Source organism: Danio rerio, chromosome 5 (genome assembly GCF_052040795.2).
Source record: "Danio rerio strain M-AB ecotype USA chromosome 5, GRCz13ab, whole genome shotgun sequence".
In the NCBI taxonomy this organism is placed as follows: domain Eukaryota; kingdom Metazoa; phylum Chordata; class Actinopteri; order Cypriniformes; family Danionidae; genus Danio; species Danio rerio.
Genome location: NC_141025.1, coordinates 53,818,628 through 53,845,868, shown reverse-complemented (window position 1 = coordinate 53,845,868; position 27,241 = coordinate 53,818,628). Strand labels below are relative to the sequence as shown.

Sequence of the window (27,241 nt, the reverse complement as noted above, 5' to 3'; positions counted from 1 at the left end):
GAAACCAATGATTCTAGAATGTACTGTCATTTTACCAATGCATATATTAACAACTGGCACCTAAAAGTACCCAAAATAACATAATCTAGAGAGCATTAAGATAAAGAATTCAATAAAATAAAACCAACATCACACCAACCAACATCGACAGACACATTCATAATGTTCTTTTCTTTTTCTTTGTATTATCTTTGATGCATAAGTCACATTAGTTGGCCCTTGTGTTTCTCACTGAATATATTTAATTGATACAGTATATAACAGTGGTCACCAAAGTTGTTCCTGGAGGGCCAGTGTCCTGCAGATTTTAGCGCTAACCCTAATCAAACACACCTGAACGAGCTAATCAAGGTCTCACTTGGTATACTTGAAACATCAAGACAGGTGTGATGAGGCAAGATGGAGTTAAACCCTGCAGAGACACCGGCCCTCCAGGACCAGGATTGGTGACCCCTGGTATATAATGTCTAAAAACAGTGTGATATGGCTATGGCTGCTCTCTTTGTGTGAACACTTTAAAATATCCGCTTAGTTGTCCAAATTAACGTCTGGTGAGCATTTTATAACTGATGCGTATCTGTACAGGAGGATCTAGCGAGACTCTGTGGTGTTTCAGAAGTGAACAGCTGTTCAGTGTTCCTGTCAGCGAACTTCAATAATGTCCAGCTACAAACCAAACTGCCTAGAGATCGATGTGTTTCAACAGATTTAGAGTGTTTTTACTGTTTTACCTTTAGGGTTAAGGTTAGGTTGTTTATTTTTATGGACATAGATCAATAGATGAATAGAAGTCAGTCTAATTCAAAGCATCAGCAGTTTTTTTTTTTTTTCCATCTCTTGTTATCCTGTCGCGATCATTTATTGAAAAAAGGCCCAAATACTCTGCAGTTGTAAAGCATAACTGAAGTAAAGCATTCAAGAGCTTTGAACCTGTCTGTGCAACATTTTCTGAAATGATAAAAATATATATATAGATGCACAGTGTTTCGATTTTTTTAACAGAATGCACTCAGCTTGCCAAAAAACTTCGCTTCAACTGCTATCAGTGTGAGTTTCAACAAGAATGCAAAAGAGTTCAAACTGTAAGCAGAAAGACAATCGTAAAGGGGGTCACACATCAGATGCGCAGCACCATGAATTTTAGAACTGTAAACAAAGATTTATATCAGGGTATGCACACTTGTGCCGCAAGTTGGTGGCTGTTTGCGGTGCCCAGTTATGACTCAGAACATGGCTCATATTTCTGCCGCACCACAGTGTGTGAGCCCCTTAAGGATGGAGTGTGCTTTAGTTTTGTGTGACTGCAGAAGAAAGAACATTATGTTGGATGCCAACATCATCCACAAAAAAGCAAAAAAGCTTTATGAACCTATTGCTGACAGCGATGAATGTTTGCGCCTGACGACTTTTTTTTTAATCTTTTTTGATCTGATGGTTTTGATCTTTGCTTTCATTCTACAATACTGGACTTTTTTTTTTTTATTGAAAGTCTGAACTTAGAGAGTGTTTAAAGGAGAGAAACGTTTGAAAACGTTAATGCCTGTCTGAGAAAAGTGTATAAAGAGTGTAGTAGGGGGTTTTACAGCCTTAAAATGTCTATAATAATAGACTACTTATAATAGTAATAATTACTATTATAATAATAGTCTATAAAGCTTGACTACTTTGCGTATTTCACCTATTGCAGGTTTCTTTTAGAACGTAACTCTTGTGAATAACGAGAGACCACTGAAATCAGAAAAGTGGCCAATTTATATGAATTAGTACAATTTTATGCGTATGAAAGTTAGGATTTTCATTCCTAATCTGCAATTGCCTCTCTGAATATCACACTAACTGTACCCCCCCAAAAAAAAATAATAATAAAAATAAATAAATAAAATACTAATACTACTAATACTTCCCTTCTTAGACTTTACAGACCTGAAACTTGCCTATAGCACTTATTCATTGTTGCTCTTAGTTGTGTAAATTGCTTCCTTGTCCTCATTTGTAAGTTGCTTTGGATAAAAGCGTCTGCTAAATGACTAAATGTAAATGTAAACGTAAATGAAAATGTATGATTTTTTTTTTGTTTTTACCCCTAAACAAACCCCTCATTGGAGAATGAGCAAACAATAGTAAAATGCATGAATAAGATCATACATTATTAATATGGAATAGCGACTAAATTAAAAACAAATTGCTGTGAGATTTGCTATGAGACATGCTGTTATCTGGTGTCTGTCTCTGTTAATGGATTGGAAATTTACCCTAAAACTTATACCGTATACTTAAAATGTATACCGCACCTTGTATCTAACTCCATCCTCAAGCACCACAAAGCCTGAAGAAGGTGTGAGATCATCAGTGTACAGGGATCCATTGACATCAGTGATGGTGAACTGGACTGTGACTGTGCCAAAAGTGCCCTGAGGAGGGTCCCGTATGATGTAGAGGGTGGCAACGCTCGTGCCCAGACCGGACACAGAGGTGGGCTCCCTCAGCAAGAAGTGCTCACTGTTATTAAAAGATATGATGCCATGCCCATCGTCATTAGCCAGAATCATCACGGTAGCTATGGAAACACATAAAATAATGATTAGATGTTAGTGTAAAGGATATTTTTGCATGCATTTTCTTTAGTTTTGTATCTGAAAAATATGTCACGCACAGAAACCGTAGGTCATATGAGTGCATATTAATTCATCTTTTGCGAAAAATAACTGCAAAACAAGTCAGAGGTGATTCAGAAAAAGGTTCAGAAAGAATAATAACAAAACATACTTTTTCTCCTAACACTACTTCCCTGTATTATAAAACATATCATTTAAATAAATAACTTAAGAAAATGTATAATGGAGAACAAATATTTTTTTTAAATGTATGGAACAATCACAGTTACAACCATAAACAAAACAACATTGCTCTTTCTTACTGCCATCTCTCATTCATAGCAACCAAAGTGCTGCTTATCACATGATGGAAAGAACTAAACATAAAGGGCCCTTTCATGCCTTCTTCATCTCGGGAGGCTTTTTCAGTTCATTCATAACCATTTGTGTTTGTATAATGTTATCATTATTAGCAGTATTATTTATTATATCCATATTTATATTAGTTTTATTAAAAACAAGCTTAGATTTGTCCACCTGTCAGGTTTTAGACCATATGGGGCACAACGTGTATTTGCATATAAGTTTTTTGACCACATTTCGTTATTATTGTTCATTTATTTGTTTGCTGGATATTAGAACTGAATTTAGAAATAGTTTTTTCAAAGAAATTTTTGAGCTTAAAAAACAAAATGTATTATTTATAGGCTAATTGATGTTTGTGCGTACAAGGTTTTCCTATCCACGAGAGCAAAAGTGAAAGTAGATAATTAGAGGCCTTATCTCTCACTCTCGCTGCAGATGCTCTGTTTAACTGTTTTCTGTCTCTTTTCTCTCTAACTTGTTCTTAAAGGGAATGTGAGATGAGACTCTGATTGGTTTATTCTCAAAACACACCTATAACTCATTAAGAAAATAAGCTCAACCATTTTAGACCATGCGCCACGGCGCAAATCTGATTTTTCCATCCTTATATTAGCAAAAGTGGATTCTGACAAGCCCTGAATGCGTTTGTGCCCTGCGCTTTGCACTTTGTGCATAGATCGGCAAAATAGATCCCAAAGTGTTGCATGGGAAAGGTGCAGACACTGAAACCAGCATGCAGTAGTCTACAGTTGTGGTTCTCAACCATGTGTCACATTTTTTTATATTACACACTTTCTTTGTCATAATTTAATGTGTTCTGAGTGTCATCATTTTGCATTTTGGCTTTCCTTTGTAAGGTGGCTCTCATTTCTCAAACCTTGCTTATTATTATTAGCCAATGGGCTATGATTATTCTTTTTTTTATGATAGGCATAATTTTCAGATGCAGATTGTAAATGTTATAGATACAAAATTAGGTCAAATTTATTTTTTAACATGCACATTTTTTTTAATGAATTCAATGTACAATGATCTTAAGAGTTATGGAAACCAACAATATTTAGTGTTTCCTAATACAACAGACCTGTAGTGTTCTCTCCCAGTTGAAGACCTGCTGAGGGATTTGCTAGGATTAGCTGGAACGTCTCATCCCCCTCAGGAACAGCATCATCTAATATCTGTACTTCGATGAATTTATGCCGTTCTCCATCCACAAAGTAGATCATCTGCATAATATTTGTGTACATTAAGACAAAAGGTAAATACATCAAGAGCAATTCCCTGCAAAAATGAGAATTATATCATTAATTTCTCCATTTAAAATATGTTAATCAATGTTTTCTTCTATTGAACACAGAGATATTTTGAAGAATGTTGGAAACTATTAGCCATTGACTTCCTTACAGTAATACTTAGTTATTTTTTCCTACTATGAATGACAAAGGGCAGTTAATTTTGCTGTGGCGACCCCAGATTAATAAAAGTACTTAGCTGGAAATAAAATGAATGAATGAATAAATGAAATCCTTCAAAATATTGAGAATTATATTTATTTACTTGTTTTTTGGACTAACTATCCTTGTAAAATAAATAAATAAATAAATAAACAAAAAGAGTGATTGGTGACTCACTGATGGGGTGGCGTTGAAATCTAGACCCAACTGAGCCTCTAGATTCTGGGCATAAAAGAACAGGGACACATTTCCATATGTCCCGGCATCACGGTAGGCCACCAGAGTTAACACACCAATCGTTTCATTCACAAAATAGCTGAAGAAAAAAAAACACATATATTACTAAAACACTTACTACACATACAAGCCTCACTAGAGACACCATGTGTTAGATAAAAAAAGGTTGAAGTGAAGTTTGTACTCTATGTTTTGCCAGCCAATGATTCCTCTGATTCCATCATTGGCATTGATGATGATCTCTGCTACAAGGCCTTCAGTATCTGGAAAGAATACATCAAGAATTAGTCATAGAGGTATAAAATGGGCAAGATTCAAGCATCCATCCAATTAATAGAAGAACGTCTTTTATAAACAATAACAAATCTTTATTTCTACAGTACACTAATATTCTACCAATAGTATCGACAAATCACTTGCTATAAGCGAGGGAAGTGGAAATTGAGGTGTATTCCAGAAATCAAAGTTTTCTTAACATCAGCAAAACACTGATTTTTTGATTGATGAATTCTAATCCTACTAGTTTTATTAGGGGAAAATAAATAAATAAATAAATAAATAAATAAATAAATAAATAAATAAATAAACAAATAAATAAATAAATAAATCTTATATAGTTTTTATATATTTTTGTTTTTGTTTTTAGATGCTAATTATACATGAAATAAAAAAGTCTATAAGTTTAGATATACTTCTATACACACGAAAAGTCACAATATTAAAAACTGTGTGTGGATAAAAATAATATTTTTAATAAAAATATTTAATAAGAAATGTATAAGGAGACACAATGAAGTAAACTAATCGTGAACATAACCTGAAACTTAGATAGCTTGCATATCCTTAAACTTACGATTAGTTTATGGGACATAGCCTGCTTTCTGGAATACCCCCTAGCTCTAAAATGGCACATTACATCACAGCACATTACTATAACAAATTTACATTTTAAGCAATGAGCACAAAGCACTACAGCATGTAAAATAAAGGTTTGGGTGTGTATCGTTTGATTACCTTTCAATGTATAGTAAATCTCTAGAAAAGGATGCAAGACAAGATGGAAATTGAAGATGACAGACTAGTTGAAAAAAACTTAAACCCTGTTACATGAATTGTTCATAAATAAATAAATAAATAAGGTACTAAGCCAAAAGAAATTAAATGAATGAATGGATGAATGAATGAATCATTAAATGAATGAATGAATGAATAAATGAATGAATGAATGAATGAATGAATGAATGAATGAAATAAAATGTAGTAATTTATATATATTTTTTTAATAATCTTACTCAGTTTAGGTGCAGTTGGAAGGGTGGTTATGAGGACAGCTGATGTTATGTTGACTAAGAAAAACTCCTGCAGCTCAGGGATGTCATCCTGTTGATGAAAATAAATACGGCCATACTTGTCGATTCATTTCAACATATTAAGTAAAAAAAAAAGAATAACTTTAATTAACATTAAACTGAAGTGTTGAAATGTAGTTAGACTAGCAGAATCATACATACATCGATGATGGTAATGGGGATGGACACAGATGTCTGCCCATCCTGCATAATCACAGAGCTGGAGACATATCGGAAGTCCTGCCCTGGTTGAGCTAGAGCTCCTTCAGTCTGTCTGAGGTCCTGCAGGGAGCCTCGCACTGTCTCATAGCTTATATTTACAGCTCCTGTCAAGAAAAAGTTGCAACAAAAAAAGTTTCTCACTTTTTTTGTCTTGTTTGTAGTCCAAACAACTGAAAATTGTTAAATTGAAAAGTGTTTTCTAGAGCAAGTATACTGTGGATATACAGTTGAAGTCAAAATTATTAGCCCCCTGTATTATTAGCGCCCCTGTTTATTTTTTCTCCAATTTCTGTTTAATGGAGGGATAATTGTTTCAGCACATTTCTAAGCATAATAGTTTTAAAAACCTACATCCAATAACTGATTTATTTTATCTTTGCCATAATGACAGTAAATAATATTTTGCTTGATATTTTTCAAGACACTTCTATACAGCTTAAAGTGACATTTAAAGGCTTAACTAGGTAAATTAGGTAAACTAGGCAGGTTAGGGTATTAGGCAAGTTATTGTATAACAATGGTTTGTTCTGTAAACTATCGAAAAAAAAAATAGCTTAAAGAGGCTAATAATTTTGTCCCAAAAATGGCTTTTTAAAACTGCTTTTATTCTTGCCGAAATAAAACAAATAAGACTTTCTTCAGAAGAAAAAATAATATTATCAGACATACTGTGAAAATGTCCTTGCTTAGTTAAACATTATATATATATATATATATATATATATATATATATATATATATATATATATATATATATATATATATATATATATATATATATATATATTGTTTAACTGAGCAAGGACATTTTCACAGTATGTCTGATAATATTAAATATAATAAAATAATATTTTTTATATATATACTGACCCATATATATATAAGTAAAAATTAAAGTCATAAGTCAAAAGTTTTTTTTTCCTTAAAACAATCTAAATAATAAAATAAATAATATATATATAAATAATATATATATATATATATATATATATATATATATATATATATATATATATATTTTTTTTTTTTTTTTTTTTTTTTTTTTTTTTTTTTTTACGCAGAAACACTGATCTGATCGAGTTTTTACACCTTACATACCAAAGATAATGTCAGCAAGTAAGAGCCATCAAAAATGCGGAATTTTAGAATGCACATATAAACACCGTAGTCTCTAAAGACTTCAAAAAGCTGATTTATACATCTGCGTCAATCTCACTTGTATGGTCCGGTGGAGCCTACAAGCAGTTGGCGGCATGGCCATCGCTGATGCTGACCCACACCTCTCAAAAAATGTAACTAAACGTCGCAACGATGCATAATGCAAGCTCTGTGATTGGTCGACTTGGTAGGGATGACAAGTGTAAGCTGGACCGAGAGCCAAGTGAACCCGTTGAAGCGAGTGTTTATAAATGTGGAGTCTTGTGAAGGAGCTCCAGATGGAAAGTGTATTTTGTGTTTACCTCATAATTAAAGTTGTTGCACATTTCTGCCTCAAGTTTGAGCTACTTGTACATTAAGGCATAACATAAAAACCTTACAGCCAGCTAGCGATTCAGAAGTGTTATTGCAAAGCAAAACAAACAGCGCGCAGAAATATAAATGCACAGCAACGCGCAAGGCATGTGCCACGAGTCATGGCGATTACTCAACGCAGAAGGATAAACCAGCCTTTTTTTTACATTTTGAATTTTTCACAGAAATAAGCTAAATCCTGTTTTGAATCTTCCACTATGCTGACACATTAGCCCCCCCACCCTCTTTTGAAAGGAGCACAATCTCATTTGAATTTAAAGTGACAGTCACCAAAACAGCACAATTTGGTTTATAATATATATATATATATATATATATATATATATATATATATATATATATATATATATATATATATATATATATATATATATATATATATATACACACATATATGTGGGGTGTTTTAACCTGACACTTCACATACACACTCTAGGGACATCGGAGACTTATTTTACATATCGTAAACATGTGTACAATAGGTCACTCTTTAAGGAAAACCCCACTTATTTGACACTATGTGACATTTACGTGTCTAGAAAATGCTTCTTGCTATGAGAAAATTTACATTTTGTACTAGAAACAAGACTTCAGAAAAGCACTAAGCGTTAAGCAAAACTAACCTGATGCGCCAAATTCTCTGTTAATGTAAATCCTGATGGTGGTGTTTTTCTCATCTGTGGTCACTTGTAATGATGACGGGGCGATGCTGAGCAGGCCAAACGGCTCATCACTAGCCTCCACACTCACCACTGCTTCACGACCCTGAGCGCTCAGTGCTGCTATTCCTGTCTTTGTGACACCTGAGAGACACAAAAAACACTGTGATGATTTCTTCACAAAATCAAAATAACTGCTAAATTATGAATCAACATCACCTTAAGTGTTATTAATATGATTGTTGGAAATGTTCTCACAAAAAAATACAATTATTTACTGATTCCTGTGGTTGTTGCTGTTTTTACAATAGCATAACCTCTTATTTGGCAACGTGGTGGCACAGTAGGTAGTGCTGTCGCCTCACAGCAAGAAGGTCGCTGGTTCGAGCATGGGTTGGGTCAGTTGGTGTTTCTGTGTGGAGTTTGCATGTTCTCGTGGGTTTCCTTTGGGTGCTCCGGTTTCCCCCACAGTCCAAAGACATGCGGTACAGGTTAATTGGGTAAGCTAAATTGTCTGTAGTGTATGAGTTTGAATGAGTGTATGGATGTTTCCCAGAGATGGGTTGCAGCTGGAAGGGCGCGCTTACGCGGCTTAAAACCTATGCTGGATAAGTTGGCGGTTCATTCCGCTGTGGTGACCCCAGATTAATAAAGGAAATAAGCCGAAAAGAAATAAAAGAATGAATTAATGAACCTCTTGTCAAACAAACTTTAACAAAAGTCTCAATAATGTGACAGATCCCATGCCATACCCTGTAAAAAACGATTATAGCTGGCTTTACTTAAAAAGTGAGTAAGCACAATGTCCTTAATATGTTTAACTGTGAATAATTCTAAAAAGTAAGTCCATTTAACAGTTTGAAGTTGCAAAAGGTTTACTCAATTTTCTAAGATCAACTTGACACTTTTAAGGCAACATGTTTACTCACTTTTTTCCAAGTAATGTGTCCAATCACTTTTTCTAGTTTTCCTAATGTTCTGTTGTTATACAATGTGGCTTGGTGGCTTTACGTGCAATAATTTAAAAAATGAAGAAGATTAATAAAACACGAATCTGTCTAATTCTTATATTTATTTCAATATCTGCACACAGTTAACAGATAGGCATGTTAGCACTGTTCTTTCTGGTCCAAATCCCAGCTGGGCCAGGAAGCATTTCTGTGTGTTTCCTCTGGGTGCTCTGGTTTCCCAAAGCAAGACAATAAACTAAATTTGACATAGCGTGTGAGTGTGTAAAAGAGAGAGTGTACACAGCAAAATCCTCAGGGTAAAATTTACTTAGTTTAAATAGTATTTGGTCACTTTCTAAACTGAGTTAAAGTTACTCAAGTTAATGAGAAAATGAAAGGATTTCTTAGGTGAATGAGAAGTGATGATGAAGACCTGCTGTTAATAAACATAAACACAGAAAAGAAACACAAACCCACAACTGACTTCAGTCACAGCCTTAGATGAAATCTGCTGAGATATAATACATTACATTTCTCAAAATCTCAGCAGAGGTCATTAAGCAACTCCACAAACAGCAGCGTTACTTATTACCAACCTGTTTGCCCTTATTTAAAGAGGGACCAAATGCTCTTTTGTTTTTTTTATTTGGCGCTAGTAGGATCTGAAAAGTTGGTACTGTAGGTTGGAAACACTGGCTCGCAGTGTTTTTGATAGAAGTTCTCACACCTCACGCATGTGCAGTACAGACGGAAAGTTCCATTGTTCATGCAGGCCCCCAGTTTTGAAAAGAAATAATAATGTTAAAAATCTTAACGGTTATAAAAAAGAATCTTAACGCTGCCGCCACTAGCTTGCATGGTTTGGGATCGGTAGAGCTACCCATCGATGAATTTGCTCTTTAGTGTTTAGACTCTGAGTAATGATGTTAAACCACACTGAACTGAGCCAAACTAAACTGAACTTAAACACTTAAAACTGAATTACTCTGTTCCAATTTCTATGACCATTTATGTGAAGCTGCTTTGACACAATCTACAATGTAAAACGCTATACAAATAAAGCTTAATTGAATTGAATTGAATTATAGAGAAATTTTACAGCATATGATAGAAAATGCATAGATAAGCTATATGATAAGCTATATGATTATTATAGGCTTCTTGGCATTGGTTGGAGCCTCCTAATTTCCCAGGACTCAAAGCGGCTGCTTACCTCGCTTATTGGTTACTTCCGCCCCTGACTATTAGCAGCCTTGCTATACATGTTAACATAAAATTGGTTTACAACATACGTAAAAATTTCAAAGAACTCATTCATGTTCATGTTTCTGATGGATACCTGTGGTTTGTATATTTGACAGGATAACTCTGTACTCCTCTCTGTCTTCTGGTGTGGTGTCCTCAAGTAACTTTAACACTATGGTGTTATTTAGAATCCCCTGAAAGAGTAAAAGGCATAACATTATTCCCTCATTATCCTCTGATTTCAAAAACACAATAAAAGCTCAAATGAACTGGTGAAACAGAAAGTTTTTCTTTATTACCTCAGAGAAAAAGAGAGTTCCTGAGGTGTCTGCAAAAGTCGTTGAGACCAGAGGACCTTCAATCCTCCAATTCACTGTAACATTTCCAATAGCAGGAGCCGTCCTCTCCACCAGCAGAGTCACACTCTCACCTGGTGAATACATGATCATATACAGTAACTTTAGCTATTAACCTTTTTTTGGTGTAATAAGAGTTTATACATGCCCTCAGTGATGTTTCAGAAGCTGATATCAACGTGAGGTATGTGTGAGTAATAACGTTCCATTTTCTTGCTGCAAGAGATCGACTAGTGTCAAAGATAACTGGTGATAGAGGGATAGAGTCCATGTGTCTCGTCATGCATGCTCAATTACACAAGCACTCTCCTCCAAAGTAACAGCTGTAATTGATCTCTCTTCCCTCATCTCATTTTTGTACTGTGTTACTAGTTGCTAGTGAGCACCAAACTGATGCCTAATTATCCATTAACAACATGTTTCGAATGCCTCCACACCTGCACTTTTGAATCCAGCTCTGTCTACGGAAGTCCTAAGAGTCCATGCATTTAAACATGTATTATCTGTTGTTTTCTTGTGATTTTGACTTGTAATCTTGCCATAATAAAAAGTTGTTTTTTTTTTGTGATCATGACTCTAGGGACTTCCGCATTTGCCTGATGGCAGAGTGCATAAATAAATACACTGTGCTGATTTAAGTTTGATTTGGTCACTATAACAATAATGTTTTATTGGCTTTTATAATTCAGCATAAAGAGAAATATTAACACTGCAGCTGTAATATAATATAATATAATATAATATAATATAATATAATATAATATAATATAATATAATATAATTTTATATAATATAACATAATATAATATAATATAATATAATTTAATATAATATAACATAACATAATATAATATAATATAATATAATATAATATAATATAATGTAATAAAATAAAATAACAAAATGCATTTTATGAATCATTTATGAATGTTTTGTTGTTGTTGTTTTAATATTAAATGTATAAATATAACATAATATAATATAATATAATTTAATATAATATAATATAATATAATTTGATAAAAATAAATATAATATAATATAATATAATATAATTTAATATAATATAACATAATATAATATAATATAATATAATATAATATAATATAATATAATATAATATAATATAATATAATATAATATAATATAATATAATATAATATAATATAATATAAATGCTGGGTTGTTTTATCCAAGTTGTGGGTGAAACACGTATTTCAAAATTTTATTCAACACTTTACAACCAACGGCTGACCATGTTTGACCAAAAACTTGGTATTAACAACCCAACTTTTTATTAGAGTGTATTGACAGACAATTAGTATACCGAATAAGTGCTGCAGACAACATAATGGAACAATGGGTTTTGGCAACTTAAAATCAAACCACTAAGAGACAAACATGTCTGATTATATTTAAAGATGATTTCATTCTCTTGCAAGAGAAGGTCGGACATGCATACAGATGCACAGGTCACTGCAGAGTGTTTAAATGAATGGAGGGTTTCCTCTTCTTTTACATATAGGCTTCAAGGCCTAGATGAATAAAAAAAAAACAATACTTTTACATTAGGAGAGTAGAAAAACTCCCCAATATATGGGCCACCCATATTTATGGTCATAAAATTTGACTATGCCACCATTTTTATTGAAAGCATGCACATAAATAAAGTTTCATAAGCAATAAGATCAAAAGAAAAAAAAAATTCTTCCACACTGTAAATGTTACAGTTATAATGTTGCGTGTAAATGGCCTTTAAATGTTAAAAGTTGAATAAAAACCCACTGACCCTCTCTGACAATGCGCGACCGTGAGGCTGTGTGGAAGCCCACCACCCCTGCTGCGTTGTCATTGGCCAGTATGAGGATGGTGACTGTGTCTGAGCTAGGAAGGATGCGGCTGCCACCCTCAGTGCTCACTAGCCCAATCTGCAAAGTCTCGTTGTTTTCAGGTTCTGTGTCATCGGTGATGATAAACTCGAGGGTCTTCTTTACATCACCTTAAAAAAACACAGTCACAGTTATTCACAAGCTGCTGAATTACTGAAATTTAAAAAGGGCTTCAGGGTTGATTGATTGATTGATTGATTGATTGATTGATTGATTGATTGATTGATTGATTGATTGATTGATTGATTGATTCATTCATTCATTCATTCATTCATTCATTCATTATTTTATTCAATATGCATTTAAGTTCTTAACTGTTATCTATTTTTTTTATTCAAGTAATTTATTATTAGTTATTATTCATTATTAGTTGTTTTATTAATTTGATTCTTGGGTGATGTTGATATGTTTGACTGTTTGTCTCTTTATTTTAACTAATAGATGGTGTTTGTTTGCTTGTTTGTTAGTTTGTTCGTTCGTTTATTTATTCCTTCGTTCGTTTGTTTATTTCATTCCATATGCATTTGATGTTTAATTTCTTAACTAATATCTACTTTACTATTTAAGTAGTAACTAGTAATTTAATAGTAGGTATATTTTGTCATTAGTTGTTTGAAACACCCATACATTTACACATTCACACACATTCATACACTATGATCAATTTTAGTTTATCCAAATCACCTATAGCACATATCTTTGGACTCTGGGGGAAACTGCAACCAGCAACCTTCTTGCGATGATGTGCTAATCAGCGAGCCACTGTGTCACCGATTTATTTATTTATTTATTTATTTATTTATTTATTTATTTATTTATTTATTTATTTATTTATTTATTTATTTATTTATTTATTTATTTATTTATTTATTTATTTTCTATCTATCTATCTATCTATCTATCTATCTATCTATCTATCTATCTATCTATCTATCTATCTATCTATCTATCTATCTATCTATCTATCTATCTATCTATCTATCTATCTATCTATCTATCTATCTATCTATCTATCTATCTATCTATTCATTAATTTATTGTATTCACTTATTGTATTTGTTTTTTTGATTGACATTTATGTTAGTGATATTTACATATTAGTTAGGTGGTTTGTTTATTATTTAGTTAGTTAATTTGACTAATGTTTAAGTGCCTTTTATGATTTATTTATTTGACACTTATTTTATAGTATATTTTTTTTTAATTGAATGACAATTATTTGAGTGATATTTCATTTGTTTGTTTGTTGTTCATTTTTATTTGTTTGTTTATTAACTGATTTAATATCAGAGTTCTTCCTGTATTCATTTAAAGGTATCATTTATTTGATTATGTATTTGTTATTTAACATTTACATTTGATTTTTACTGAAATATGAAAACTGCAAGACTAGATTAAGAGTTAAAAGCTTAAATATTAAATGAAACATTTGCTAATGGAGTTCTCTAGACTTCTCATGGCCTAAACTGCCAATCCCATCAACAACACTGTAAAGTTGAATAAACATGACGTTTATTTAGTAAGCACACTTTATTTTGTTCATTCCCTCCTCGCACACACACGAGACAACTTCAACCGAACTTTTCCCCTCAACAACCCCGCCCCTGCGCGCTCTCTCATTTGTAACTCGGATAACCTTCTTAGAGGTCAACAAAGTAGAGAGATAACAACATGTTAACAAACACAAGGTAAACAAGACTTACCCTCTGCAAAGATGAGGGTTTCCCCTGTGCCATTAAAGTCAGCATTGGGTGTGGCGCTGCCACCAACATACTTCCACTCCACTGTAACCTGTCCCATACTGCCTCCTCTTCTCTCAATCACCAGCAGCACTGTAGTTTTAGGTTCTTCCCTCACTTCCAGATACAGACCCTCCTGAGTGGCATTAGGGTTAATACTGTAGAGCAAAAATATTCCAAATGCGTCTCCATTCATACCTATAGTCACTAAAGCTGTGTCCGGCTGCCTAATTGTTGGCAAGTTCCTGGCAGTTGCTGTCACGTTGACCAAGCTAACCTTCAGGATCTTAATGATGAAACTCTCATCCATTTCTGGCAAAGCGTCAGTCAAGATGGGTACGGTGAGGTTAGCGACTCCCGATCCATCCAGCATGGTTGTGGTCTGAGCCGTCATGGTTATGAAGTCACTCCCAGCAACAGCCTGTGAGCTAAACAGAGACGCGGTCGCTGTGGTGTTTTTTAAATAGGTGAACGTTTGTGGGGACGGACTCAATTGACTGACCCCAGATGTTACCCAGAAGCAACTTGGCGTGGTTGTGTTGGTGAAGCTGAAAGCTTGGCAAGCTCGCTCTCGAAGGCAGAAAGCTGCACAGAAATTGAGCACGTTTGTGTTTGTGGTGATGTTGATGGGTCGGCGGATGGCATTAGATGGTACTCCAGCCAATCGAGAATCATAGTAAACTAGGAAATTACGGCCTTCCTTGAGAGCATTGCTTACAATATCAACCTCTGAGGTGCTGTAGACAATCTCCAGCACGCCAAAATTACCACCGCTGTAATAAAAACACACAAAATCACATAATTTCCCATCCAAAAGAACATTAATACATTGTTTGTTTGTTTTTTCCACTGATTGGTACAGGTCAGTACAGTATTGTACACATCTACCTTTGATTCCACTGTCAGAAGTACCAACATAGCAAACCATACCCTTTAGTAAGTGTACCTAGAACAATAAGGTGCCGAAAAGATGGAACTACTGCTGCTAAAAGCTATTGGTTTACAGAAAATTACAAAACACTAGTGGCATTTCAATACACACTATAAAAATACATTGACGCAGAAATTAATCAAGCTCAAACAAAGTCTGTCTCTTCTTGTAACATTTAGCTACATGCCAAGAAGCAAGAACAGAATCTCCTGTGGCGCAAGGTCAACTGCCACTTAAGGCCAAAGACTGGGACATGCGAGATGTTTTATTGATTAATGGCACTACAATAATAATAATAAATAAATAAAAATAACATGCAACGCTACAGCTGCAAATGCAAACTAGAATGTAAAGTTTGTTGACGAATTTTGATGTTGGTTTGAGAAAGCCAACATGAATACACTAGGACTGGGAATGACAGTTGGCAGGAAGCTGTTGCTAAGTGGTTGCTAGGCAGTTGCAAAAATGTTTATAGAATTGATAGGCGGTTGCTAAGCAGTTGCTAAATGGCAACGCTTAGTAGCATATAGCCAATCGTTATTAGCATTTGGCTTATCATTGTTACCATGCATAGTACACAGAAACAATTTGCTAGCATGAGTCAAACGAGCCAATACACAGGTCCCCACGATGTTCTGATGTATAGATATTGCTGTTTTTAAATGGTTGCTAGGTTAGCCTGTTTTATTGCAATGGTTGCAATTGACAACTTAGTGATGATACATCAAAGACTCTGGCCAATATAAGTGATATAAATCGACCCCAATGTCTCTATGACAGTCAAAACTGAACTTGTACTTTATGTAAAAATGTAAAAAAATACATATTTTATCGAAAATGTATTACTTAACAAGTGTGAAAGTGATACATGCAGAAATGGCTTGCATATCAGTAAAATAATAGACTTTTTGTAAAAATGGCCAGTCATGTCAGTAAAAAAATATGGAGTTTAAGTCATGGAGTTTATGGCATGCCATATTTTGAGAGAAAAATAATGCTTAAAATGATTTATTGGAAAACTATAAATCTGATAAACCTGAAAAGATAAAGCAACAAAATCTAATGCAGAACACCACTTTTGGCCAAATCAGAGTCTTATATATATATATATATTTTTTTTTTTTTTTTAATATGCCCAGATTTATTCAAAAATGATAAGTCTGATTAGCATGAGAAGATATAACAACAAACTTCAATGCAAAAGGAATATTTCAACTAAATTTGGGCCTTGTAGCGTGAACGGCCTAGGAGGAGATATATTTGGACTAGAGGACACTTTCTCAAGCCAAAATAATTATGCGGTAGATTATATAATATGTGTAGCTTTTGTACAGGCCTGGATTTATGTCCTCCATTGTTGTTCAGAGCCATTTACATGTAGTCTAGTTCTGCATTTGAAGTAATGAGCTTGAGCGTGCAAAGGATACAATATGTGAACAATTCCTACGATTTTCTACTTTGAACGCTAATGATGTTGAACTTCTAACACCAGCTTGGCACTGGAAAGATTAAGTCCTGATTAAGATGACCCTTACCGATTGGCTCTAAACTGTATTGAACCGTATCAAGGTGTAAAATACATGGGAGTTAAAGCCACATTACCTCCTTCGAATTGTAACATTAGCAATGTAGATTCCTTCCAGTGGTTCCTGGACGCGGTATACTGCTTGCTCAAAGTACACAGTGCCGTGAGGGTTGTCATTGGCAGGTACAATGATGTCGACCACTTTCTCAAGTCCAATGTTTCCTCCACTGGTGGCACTTACCAGTTCAACTTTTATAATCTAAATGAAACAGATACATTCATGTAATATATCATTTTTATGGATCTTCATAAAGTAAGAAAAAACAAAAATGACAAACCTCTTCAATTTCAGGTACATCATCGGGCAAAACCTCAACTTTCAGTGTCTTTAATGTTTCTCCAGGAGAAAACATTACTTCTCCAGACACAGGTCGGAGATCACCAGTGGCCGGTCGGCCATTGATTGTAGCTCTCCACTGGACAGCAACATCACCCATAGTTCCAGCATTCCTCACTATGGGTAAGGAGACTTCAAATGCGGTCAGCGCTGGCTCCTCGATTGTGATAGGTGCAGCTTGAAAAACTAAACAGCAAAAATCTGTATTTAGAACATTTACACCATACTAAGTGAAGTTTAATTTATTAAACTAATTTCGAGAGGAGTACGTGCTCATGATTGAGCTGGCTCACATTAGCTAATCACGATCCTCCAATCAAGGATCCCTAGTTCCTATATATATATATCTACTCCTTTTCCACTTACAACTATCTTCGTCTTGAAGAATCCCCCCTCCTCCCCCTTCTTCCACCTTTATCCAAAATAGGTGCAACCAGCAACCAGCAGGAATAACAATAGCTCTGGCTCCATACTTGAGCTTCTGGTATCTCTGCATGGCGCTAGCATGCCCCCCCCACCCCTCTTTTACTAGTCGTCTCTCTCTCAGGAAGTTCACCTTGGCTTAGCTGTGGGGGAGTTTTGAGATCACCCTGAGCTCAATCTCCTCTCGCCCCCAAAGGGAGGGAGCCCTGGAATCAAGGATTTTTTGTTTTTTTTGTTTCTGAAAGTACACTAGGTTTACATGCGTTCAATCATAATAATAAACATAATAGTTTTCAGTATTATGACAATACAATTCAGATAATACTTGTCATAATATGCACTTTCCCTCCAATTCCTTGTTGTGTCCTAGGTTAGGTTTGATTACTTTATTTATACCCGAAGGTAGATTTGGTTTGCAGTCAAGAGTCCTCATCTCATAACAGTGCCACACAAAGGAACTCACATAGTAACAACAACAACTGAACATAAACATAAAATAAATGTTTAAAACGATCTAAAATTCATAAGTCACCGAAACACCTCCGCTTTAGTCTATTCCTTATTTAAATGTCTAATGGCTGCTGGTATGAAATTTTTTTTATCGTTTTGTTCTAAAGCTTAATACTAGAAACATGCGACCAGAAGGAAGGAGCTGAAACTCTGAGTTAAGGGGATGACGAGCAGTGTCACTTAAACTTGAATTTGTGATTCTCTTTAGCTGCCTGGTGTACACAGCCTCTAGATTGGCTAGTGACACCCCGATCCGCTTACTGGACCACTTTACTATTTGATTTAGTAAGTTTTTATTCTTGACAGAGAGATTCCCAAACCATGACACCAAAGCAAAGGATAAAACGGATTCAAGAAAAGCATGGTAAAATAGAATCATCATGTGTTTATCGATATGGATATGATTTAATTTTCTCAAACAAAATAGTTCTGGCCTCAGAGAGTCAAACCATTGATTTGAAGATGTTTATTTTCTGAACTCCACTTTTCATAAAGGACTAACATGGACTACTGATTGGTAAGACAGTGGTCTACAGCTTGCATCACGTGTGAGAAACTCCAATTATCACTTGTATCTGAATATCAGCTCTGTAAATACTGTATGACAGAAATAAATGATGGCATTGATTGTGCCATATCAATTCAGTTGAATGATAAAACAATGGAAGATGAAGATGATCAACCAGAACTTCTATTGCAAGTACAGCTTAAGCCAGGGGTGTCCAAACTCGGTCCTGGAGGGCCGGTATTCTGCAAATTTTAGCTCCAATTTGCCTTTAACACACCTGCAAGGATGTTTCTAGAAAGCCTAGAAGAGCTTGATTAGCTAGCCCAGGTGTGTCTGATTGGGGTTGTAACCAAACTTTGTAGGACACCGGCCCTCCAGGACCGAGTTTGGACATGAATGGCTTAAGCAGAATGTTTCCCAGTAATGCGTTTCAGCAAGTTTGTGGTACACTATCAGAATCTTTCATGAAAAAAAAAATAATAAAAAAATAATAATAAAAAAATAAAATAATGATAATAATAAAAATAACATAAAAAATACATTTTAAATAATGCATTTACAAAAAACCACTGTGCAAAAGCTAATATTCAACAAAAACATAAGGGGCACTTTAAGATATGTTGCATTGTTGAGCATCTACAATCAAAAAAATAAAAAAAAAATAAAAAATAAAAAATTACCAAATAATCCAAACGGATCATCTGAGGGCAGTATGGTGATGATGGCTTGTGTAAGGTCCCCCAGCAGAGCGCCCCCGGTGGTCTGGTTGAGAAGCTCAATTCGGAAAGTCTCCTCCAGCTCTGGCACCACATCATTGATAATGAGGATGGGGACTGGCTTACTGCTCTCTCCCTCCAGCAAAACCACATCAGAAGAGGCTACACTGTAGTCCTCACCTATTTAAGACATTTAGAAGCCTGAATTATTTATCAAATAATGAGTTCAGTTATTTGATTAAATTGTTTTCTTACTGATTCAACAATAAATCATATATACTGTAAGTAATTTATTATTATTATTATTATTATGATTATTATTATTATTATTATTATTGTTGTTGTTGTTGTTGTTGTTATTAATGTTATTATTATTATTATTTATTTTATTTGTTTAGTTATTTTTAAATATATTTTTATTTGTTAATTTGTTTATTTATTTGTTATTTTGTATTTATTTTTTTATCTATCTATTTAGTTTTTTTGCTGGCTTTTTTAAGCTGTTATATAGGGCTAGGACTAGGGCTGTCAGATTTTTTTTTTTTTTAATCATTATTCACAAACACATTTTTTCTTTCATTAATTTAACAAACACGTCTATTTTGTTATATTTGGTATATCCAGAAACCATCAAATTGAAAGATTTAGCTAGCTGTTTTCAAGGAAAATACAGATGTATTTCCATTAAAACAACACTTGAAGACGGGATGCCAAATAACCAAATTATAAAAATAGTCCACATAATTTCTATATTTATTCCAACCAAGGCTATCTTGCAAAACAAATATACAGAACAAAACATTGAAAGGAATTAAAATAGAAACTTCCACTTACAAAAATTACATTATTTATTCTTTATAAGCATAATAATTTTCCCACCAAGTTTAAATTAAAATAATGACTTACATTTATTACTTTTTTCATTGTGGTTTCAGGCTTGTAGGCTACACTGCAAATTATTAGCAGCTGGCTTTTAAGGAAACAAAGAACAACTGTTTTTTTCCCCCTTCTTTTCCTAATATAACAAGGGTAATTTCAGCTCCAGAGGCTTGGGTTATAATACTGTAGTTGAAATGTATTCGTCATTAAAACTCACCCACTCTAGCGGTCAATGGCACTGCTCTGAACTTGACAGACACATCAGCAAAAATCCCTCCAATGCGCGTCACATTAATAATAGGTCCAGTATAGTACTCAGGCACGCTCACTGCAGAAGAAGAGAGTTGTAGCACCCCAAAAGCATCATCGCTGGCTTCTATAATGACCTGAGCAATGGTGACATTCCGTGGGCCAAGTCGAGGGGAAAGCGCCACTGGAAAACCAACAATTAATGTTAAAACATTCATTTTTTTAAACACATTTTTAATAAATAAATAACCAGTATATTTATGTTTAATACACTTTTATTAAATAAATTAACTGTTTTGTGTGATTATTTACCTGGTCTGGGTTGCAACCCTTCAATCAAAGTGACACTGACAAGTTCCAGAAAAACAGATTCGGCCCTCTCTGGTTCATTATCATCAAGCACCCTCAGGGTCACATTTACTTCACTTTGATTGGCTGAGAAAATCACAGAGTCCACAACAGCTATAAAATCATTCCCTTCGCTGGCCCGACCCACTCCTGGTGTGCTGTACGGGGCAGTATCAGTGTCCCTTAGTGTCCGATAGGCCACTCGTACCCTTCCCATTAAGCCCTTTCTCCTCTGTATGGTTAGGGCAACAAGAGCATTTGCTTCTGCCACACGGACTGGCCTGGTGTTGTCAGAGAATACAAAAAGTCCATATGGGTCGTCGCTGGCCAATACAGTCAAGGTGGCAGTGGTTTCCTTCCCAAGTCGACCATGAGAAGCATTGGTAAGACGGACTTTGAAGGTCTTGTCCAGTTCTGGAACATCATCTTGGGAAATCAGTAGGTAGATGCTTCTAACAGTCTGACCCACCTCAAAGCTCACATTGCCAGATCTGTAAACGAGTTCCCCTTCTGAAGCAGCATCCGCCTCCCAGTACACTGTCACATTGGATAGAGCGCCAAAGGTACGGATTACCTGGGAAAAACAAAACACTTACACATTAAGGCTGATTTATATTTCTGAGTTAATTGGAAGTGGATTGCATGCAGCCTTCACGTAGACGCATAACCTTCGCTGTGGCTGAAGGCAACACTGACATGCACCTCCAGTGTCCCTAACTATTTTCAATTAAAAGGTGCTAAGCTCTGCCTGAAAAGTCGCTAAATATCACTAGATTACATCCCACATCAATTTGCATATTACTGACATCATCACATCCAAACGTTTCTGTTTGTTTAACAGCCTATGTTTAATAAAGGAGTATATATTTTTGCACTTTGCTTTATGTATGCATGTCAATTTACCAAAATTTATTGCTGTTTAAATACAGATTATAAGTATAGATGTGCTGTGAATTTGCAGTAATCTCTCAGACGTAATAAACTTCTGAAACTGTCACTAAAATATTGGTGATTGTGAACAAAACAATAAATGGTTAAATGAAATTGTTACGTTTAAAACAAAGAAGAAGCAGATCGGTTTGACTGTTCAAGTGAAATCCTCACACTTGCGGTGCTAAAACATTTGCCGTTGGTATGTAAAGGGGTGATCTGCTGTCAGGATGCAGGTGGAAGAAACTGCTATAAGAAGACTACCCTTCATATCTGAACACTCAGCTCAACTCCTTGTTAAAGCTCTAGTTCTATCCAGACTGGACTATTGCAACTCTCTACTAGTCGGGCTTCCAGCTAACAATCAAACCTCTTCAGCTGCTTCAGAATGCAGCAGAACAAGTGGTCTTTAATGAACCTAAAAGAGCACATGTCACTCCGCTACTCATCCGTTTGCACTGACTGCCAATTGCTGCTCGGATCAAATTCAAAGCTCTGATGTTTGCTTACAAAGCGACCTCTGGCTTTGCTCCTTCTTATCTGCTCTCAATTCTGCAGATTTATGTGCCCTCCAGAAACTTGCGTTCTGTGAATGAACGTCGCTAGGTGGTTCCATCTCAAAGAGGGAAGAAATCACTTTCCCGAACTTTCGCGCTCAATCTCCCTAGTTGCATCAGAACGGCAGAGTCACTCGCTGTCTTCAAAAAATGACTAAAAACTATTTAGTCTCCACTTTCCTTACTAATCTGCAATTCCCTCTCTGGCTCCTCCATTAACTACAACAAAAAACAAAAAAATAAATAAAAAATAAATGAAACTGATGTTTCACTTTTTACACTTTCTTTACATACCTGAAACTTGCCTACAGCACTTATTCATTGTTGCTCTTATAGTTGTGTAAATTGCATCCTTGTCCTCATATGTAAGTCGCTTTGGTTAAAAGCGTCTGCTAAATGAATGTAAATGTAAATAAATGTAAATGTAAATGGACTAGGCTGCCTGTGAGTGCTCTGAGGTGGGGAGGGGCCGACAGCATCACCCGCAGCTCGTTGAGAAGAGTGGGAAGGATACAATATGGACAAATAAGATTCTATAAAAATCTCTAGTAACACCAAAAAAGTAGACAGATTTATCGCTAATTGCTTTTTTGAAAATTTATCACTAAGGGGGTCTGAAAAGTCATTAAATTGGCAACACTGCCCACCTCTCAAAAAATGTAACTACATGTCGCAACAACGCGTAGCATAAGCACTGTGATTGGTTAGCTTAGTAGCACTGACATGTGTAGGCAGCAACAAGAGTCGCGGGAGATAAACCCCATTGCCAGCTAGTGTTTCAGAAATAAGTCATATGCTACAGTACGTTCTAATTTGCATGCTAACTATCCTAAAAGTTATTAAAAAATAGAATTAGTGTGTCCCAAACCATAATATGTTTAAAAGAGTATGTCAAAGGTTCCCGCATGGTTTATTATTAAAAATTCAATGTGTAGAAGTGTTTAAACTCTAACTGCTAATACAGCCCACATTACATTGTGCATTGGATGTAAATTTGTTTTGAACTACGGGGGTAAAAAATGTTAACAAACTACAAACATAGCGGATGCACGAGACCAGCTGTCAAGTAGAGATGCTTCGGTAAAGTTGTTTAAATGACTGTTAATTAATATGTAGCCAACTGTAACATGTTTAAAGCGAATTTTACGCGTTATATTTCATCTGCATCAACATTGTGAAGTAATATACAGTAAAGATATGTTTGGACATTAAGTACCCAAAGACCTGAGGAAATTTCTCTGCATGAAAGACTTGTGAATGGCAGATCATCCTGTTGCTGCTTATTAAATAAGGTAGGTAATAAAATATGAAAGAAATGTGGATGATGTGCATTGTTACCTTACAGAAAGACGGTCATTGGTTTGAGTCCCGATTGGGTCAGTTGGCATTTCTGTGTGGAGTTTGCATGTTCTTCCAGTGTTGGCGTGGGTTTTCCTCTGGGTGCTTTGGTTTACCCCACAGTCCAAAGACATTTGCCATAACTTAATTGGCCGAAGTGTATGAGTGCGTGTGTGAATGAAAGTGTGTATGGGTGTTTTGGATTTTGGATCCTCCTTTCTTGCAAGTTTGTAGCCAAAGTGTGTCAAAATATGCATTTTTCCATGCATTCTTTAATGCAAAAGGAACATGTTAATGATACAATTTTATCACTGGAACTGACCTGCAGTACTACAGTACTCCTGCCCTCTTCAGGCTCAGTGCCGTTCACAATCAGAGAGTCAGCGCCGAATTGGAAGACACCATGAGCTTCATCAGAGGCAGCTATGGTCACGATGATCCGAGCAGCAGCGCCAAGGTTAGCTTTAGAAGAAAAAAAAAAACATAAATAAATATTATAATAACTAAAGATGAGACACAAAAGAAACATCTCAAACTTTACTTATTATACAGTAAGTAATTTTACTACTATTACTAAACACTTCCTAAAGGAGGGCACCAAGATGTGTGACAGAGGTGAACTGTAACTTTAATAAAGCATTATTTTCCAGCAGTCACACAACATCCTAAGACATTAATATTAGGTTAGATTTAGGTATGATGTCAGATGACCAAAATTCAATGTCTAACCAGTTTCTAAGGACAATGTTTTTTTGACGTCCAATAACCACGCCAAATTACGATGTTATTTGGTTGATTTTAGGATGTGTTGAAAAGTGACTAAAATTCAACGTCTGATAGATGTCATAGTCATAAATGTCCACACAACGTCAAGGTGTAACATGATTAGACATTGATATTTAATTAAGTTTAGGTTGATTTTAGATTGGACATTGACGTCAACCTGATTTTCATTTCCAAACAAAATCCAACGACATTGGGGTACGTTGGGGTACCACGTCAATATGAAGTCATGTTGACGTCCTGTGCCTGCATGGTTACCACCACTGCCCTTCCTAACACATGAAGTCTATTTGCTTTTCCCACGTTCCTCCTGGCATTGCCTTAGCACTATGCAAATAGCTTGGCAGAAATCAAGAGTCTGGGGGTCTGACTGTTATGGGCAGCTCTTAAACTTTACAGCTTTTAATCTAGGACCTACAAAATGAAGTTTGTGTAAGGGGTGACCTCAATTACGCAATAAATCAACAAAAGAAAGCAAAACAAAAAGAGCACAGTAAGTAGTGAATTAGCACTGGTTAAAAGAAGTTCTGCTGAAAAGCTCTGCCAAGGCCCAAATGACAGATAATGGGGCATGAAGTGCCTCAGAAATGCCAAAGGAGCGGCTATTAAAGCAGTAAGGAAATAGTAAAAACAAATAAAGCTCCTTTTGTCCAATCTGAAGGGAACTTTGACAATATTAAGAGTCACTTTGGTGTGATATAGTCAAGTTTATAATTTTTTCCTTCACAGAATCCAGTCTAATCTGAACCATGGGAATGAGGTCAACTGTGAGAGGAAAAAAGGGAAAGCAAGTTTAAGAATCTTACCATGATGATAGTGAAAAGACGGAAGAAAGAAGTCAGTTTCACTCTCGCCACTTCCACTGCCTTCGCTCGCAAAATACGGATCCACTTTAAGCAGCACGCAGGATTCACACCAGAGATGACAGGAATCACACACAGTATATATTGAAATCACACACAATGTTCCATAATCATGCCTGGCACAGCACGAATGGAGCCCACAGGAGGTAATGCATGCAAGGAAAAAGGAAGGTAAAAATGACTGAAACACAATCTATTTTTCTTACCTCCTCCATTTGGATTGTACAGTTCCACTCTGAAGACTTTGTCCAACTCTGGCACTGAGTTGTCTATAATGGTCACGTTGATGTATTTGAATCTCTCGCCAGGCAAGAAATCCAGAAATCCCTCTGTGTCCTGTCAGATGATGAAAAGAAATTGTGCCATTTTAATATACAATGGAATTTCATTAGGGGGTACTGGTGATGGAAAAATCGATTTTGCTGAACTGTACATGACAGCAAAAACCAACAATATGAACGTTATCATTCAAAAGTTTGGCGACTATCAGGTATTTTAATTTGTGAAAAGTCTATTATGCTCAGCAATGCTGCGTTTATTTGATGAAATACACAGTAAAGAGCGATATTAAATATGTCAGTCGTTATTACAATCAGACAAAATAATGTGTTCTCTTATTATATATGTTAGAATGTAATTTCATTCTATGATGGTAAAATCACATTTTCAGCCATCATTAGTCCCATATTCAGTGTCATGTGTACACAACTTACAGAAATAAATCTAATATGCTAAGTTGCTGAGTTTATATATATATATATATATATATATATATATATATATATATATATATATATATATATATATATATATATATATATATATATATATATATCCATTTGCTCACTCTTAGGTGGTTCCAGCTCCTGTAAACAAAATAAAATAAAATAAAGTAAAATAAAAAACACAATAAATAAAATTCTATTAAAAATAAAACAAAATAAATAAAATAAAATATGACAAAACACAATAAATTAAATAAATAAAATAAAACACAATAAATTAAATTAAATTAAAATAAAACATAAAACAATAAATAAAATAAATAAAAATAAATAACAATACAAGAAATAAAACACAATAAATTAAAAAATAAAACACAAAACATGAAACATGAAATAAAACACAATAAATAAAATAAATAAAATAAACACAATAAATAAAATAAAATAAAACACAATAAAATTAAATTAAATTAAATTAAATTAAATTAAATTAAATTAAATTAAATTAAATTAAATTAAATTAAATTAAAATCCATGTTTACTGTTACTCAACAAGTGATTTAATTACTTGGTTGGCTTCTCTAAATGTATAACTTACATTGTCATGAACTAATTTCTCAATATTCTTTAAGCAATATGCATGGATTTGAATACTCAGCACCATGTGATATTTCAGTTTTTTTTTTTTTTTTTTTTAATTATTCTGCAAAAATATCAACAATTATGTGTTTTTCTGTCAATAAGGGATGCTGTTAAAATGGTTTAAAATCAGAGCATCCCATGGAAACCCCTGTGCACACTGAGGCCATTCAAAATTTAATATGGGACTGTTAACTTTACATACAGACAGTAGAACTTACATACAGTATTTAATCAAGTACATTAAAAGTAACCAAAATAAATCTACTCACAATTGAAAAGAAATCCCTTTACTTTTTGATTTTAACTATGGTTTTAACTCTTTAA

General features: G+C 34.6%; 2 protein-coding genes across 3 annotated transcripts in view; both read right to left on the bottom strand.

Moving 5' to 3' along the window:
* LOC147844367 (uncharacterized) overlaps window positions 1–27,241 on the bottom strand; it is a 768,760-nt gene that overhangs the window by 17,011 nt on the left and 724,508 nt on the right. The window lies entirely within an intron of this gene.
* The window catches only part of adgrv1 (adhesion G protein-coupled receptor V1), a 269,966-nt gene that overhangs the window by 148,300 nt on the left and 94,425 nt on the right, over window positions 1–27,241 (bottom strand). The window contains 19 exon segments of one of the 2 annotated variants that reach the window (NM_001001845.3): window positions 2,292–2,557; window positions 4,045–4,186; window positions 4,592–4,730; window positions 4,836–4,914; window positions 5,944–6,031; window positions 6,163–6,326; window positions 8,379–8,558; window positions 10,704–10,803; window positions 10,909–11,039; window positions 12,755–12,964; window positions 14,558–15,366; window positions 17,127–17,308; window positions 17,388–17,632; window positions 19,568–19,783; window positions 20,700–20,915; window positions 21,044–21,653; window positions 24,227–24,366; window positions 25,494–25,577; window positions 25,757–25,877. In NM_001001845.3, the coding sequence (NP_001001845.2) occupies window positions 2,292–2,557; window positions 4,045–4,186; window positions 4,592–4,730; window positions 4,836–4,914; window positions 5,944–6,031; window positions 6,163–6,326; window positions 8,379–8,558; window positions 10,704–10,803; window positions 10,909–11,039; window positions 12,755–12,964; window positions 14,558–15,366; window positions 17,127–17,308; window positions 17,388–17,632; window positions 19,568–19,783; window positions 20,700–20,915; window positions 21,044–21,653; window positions 24,227–24,366; window positions 25,494–25,577; window positions 25,757–25,877 (4,122 nt within the window). 2 annotated transcript variants of the gene reach the window in all.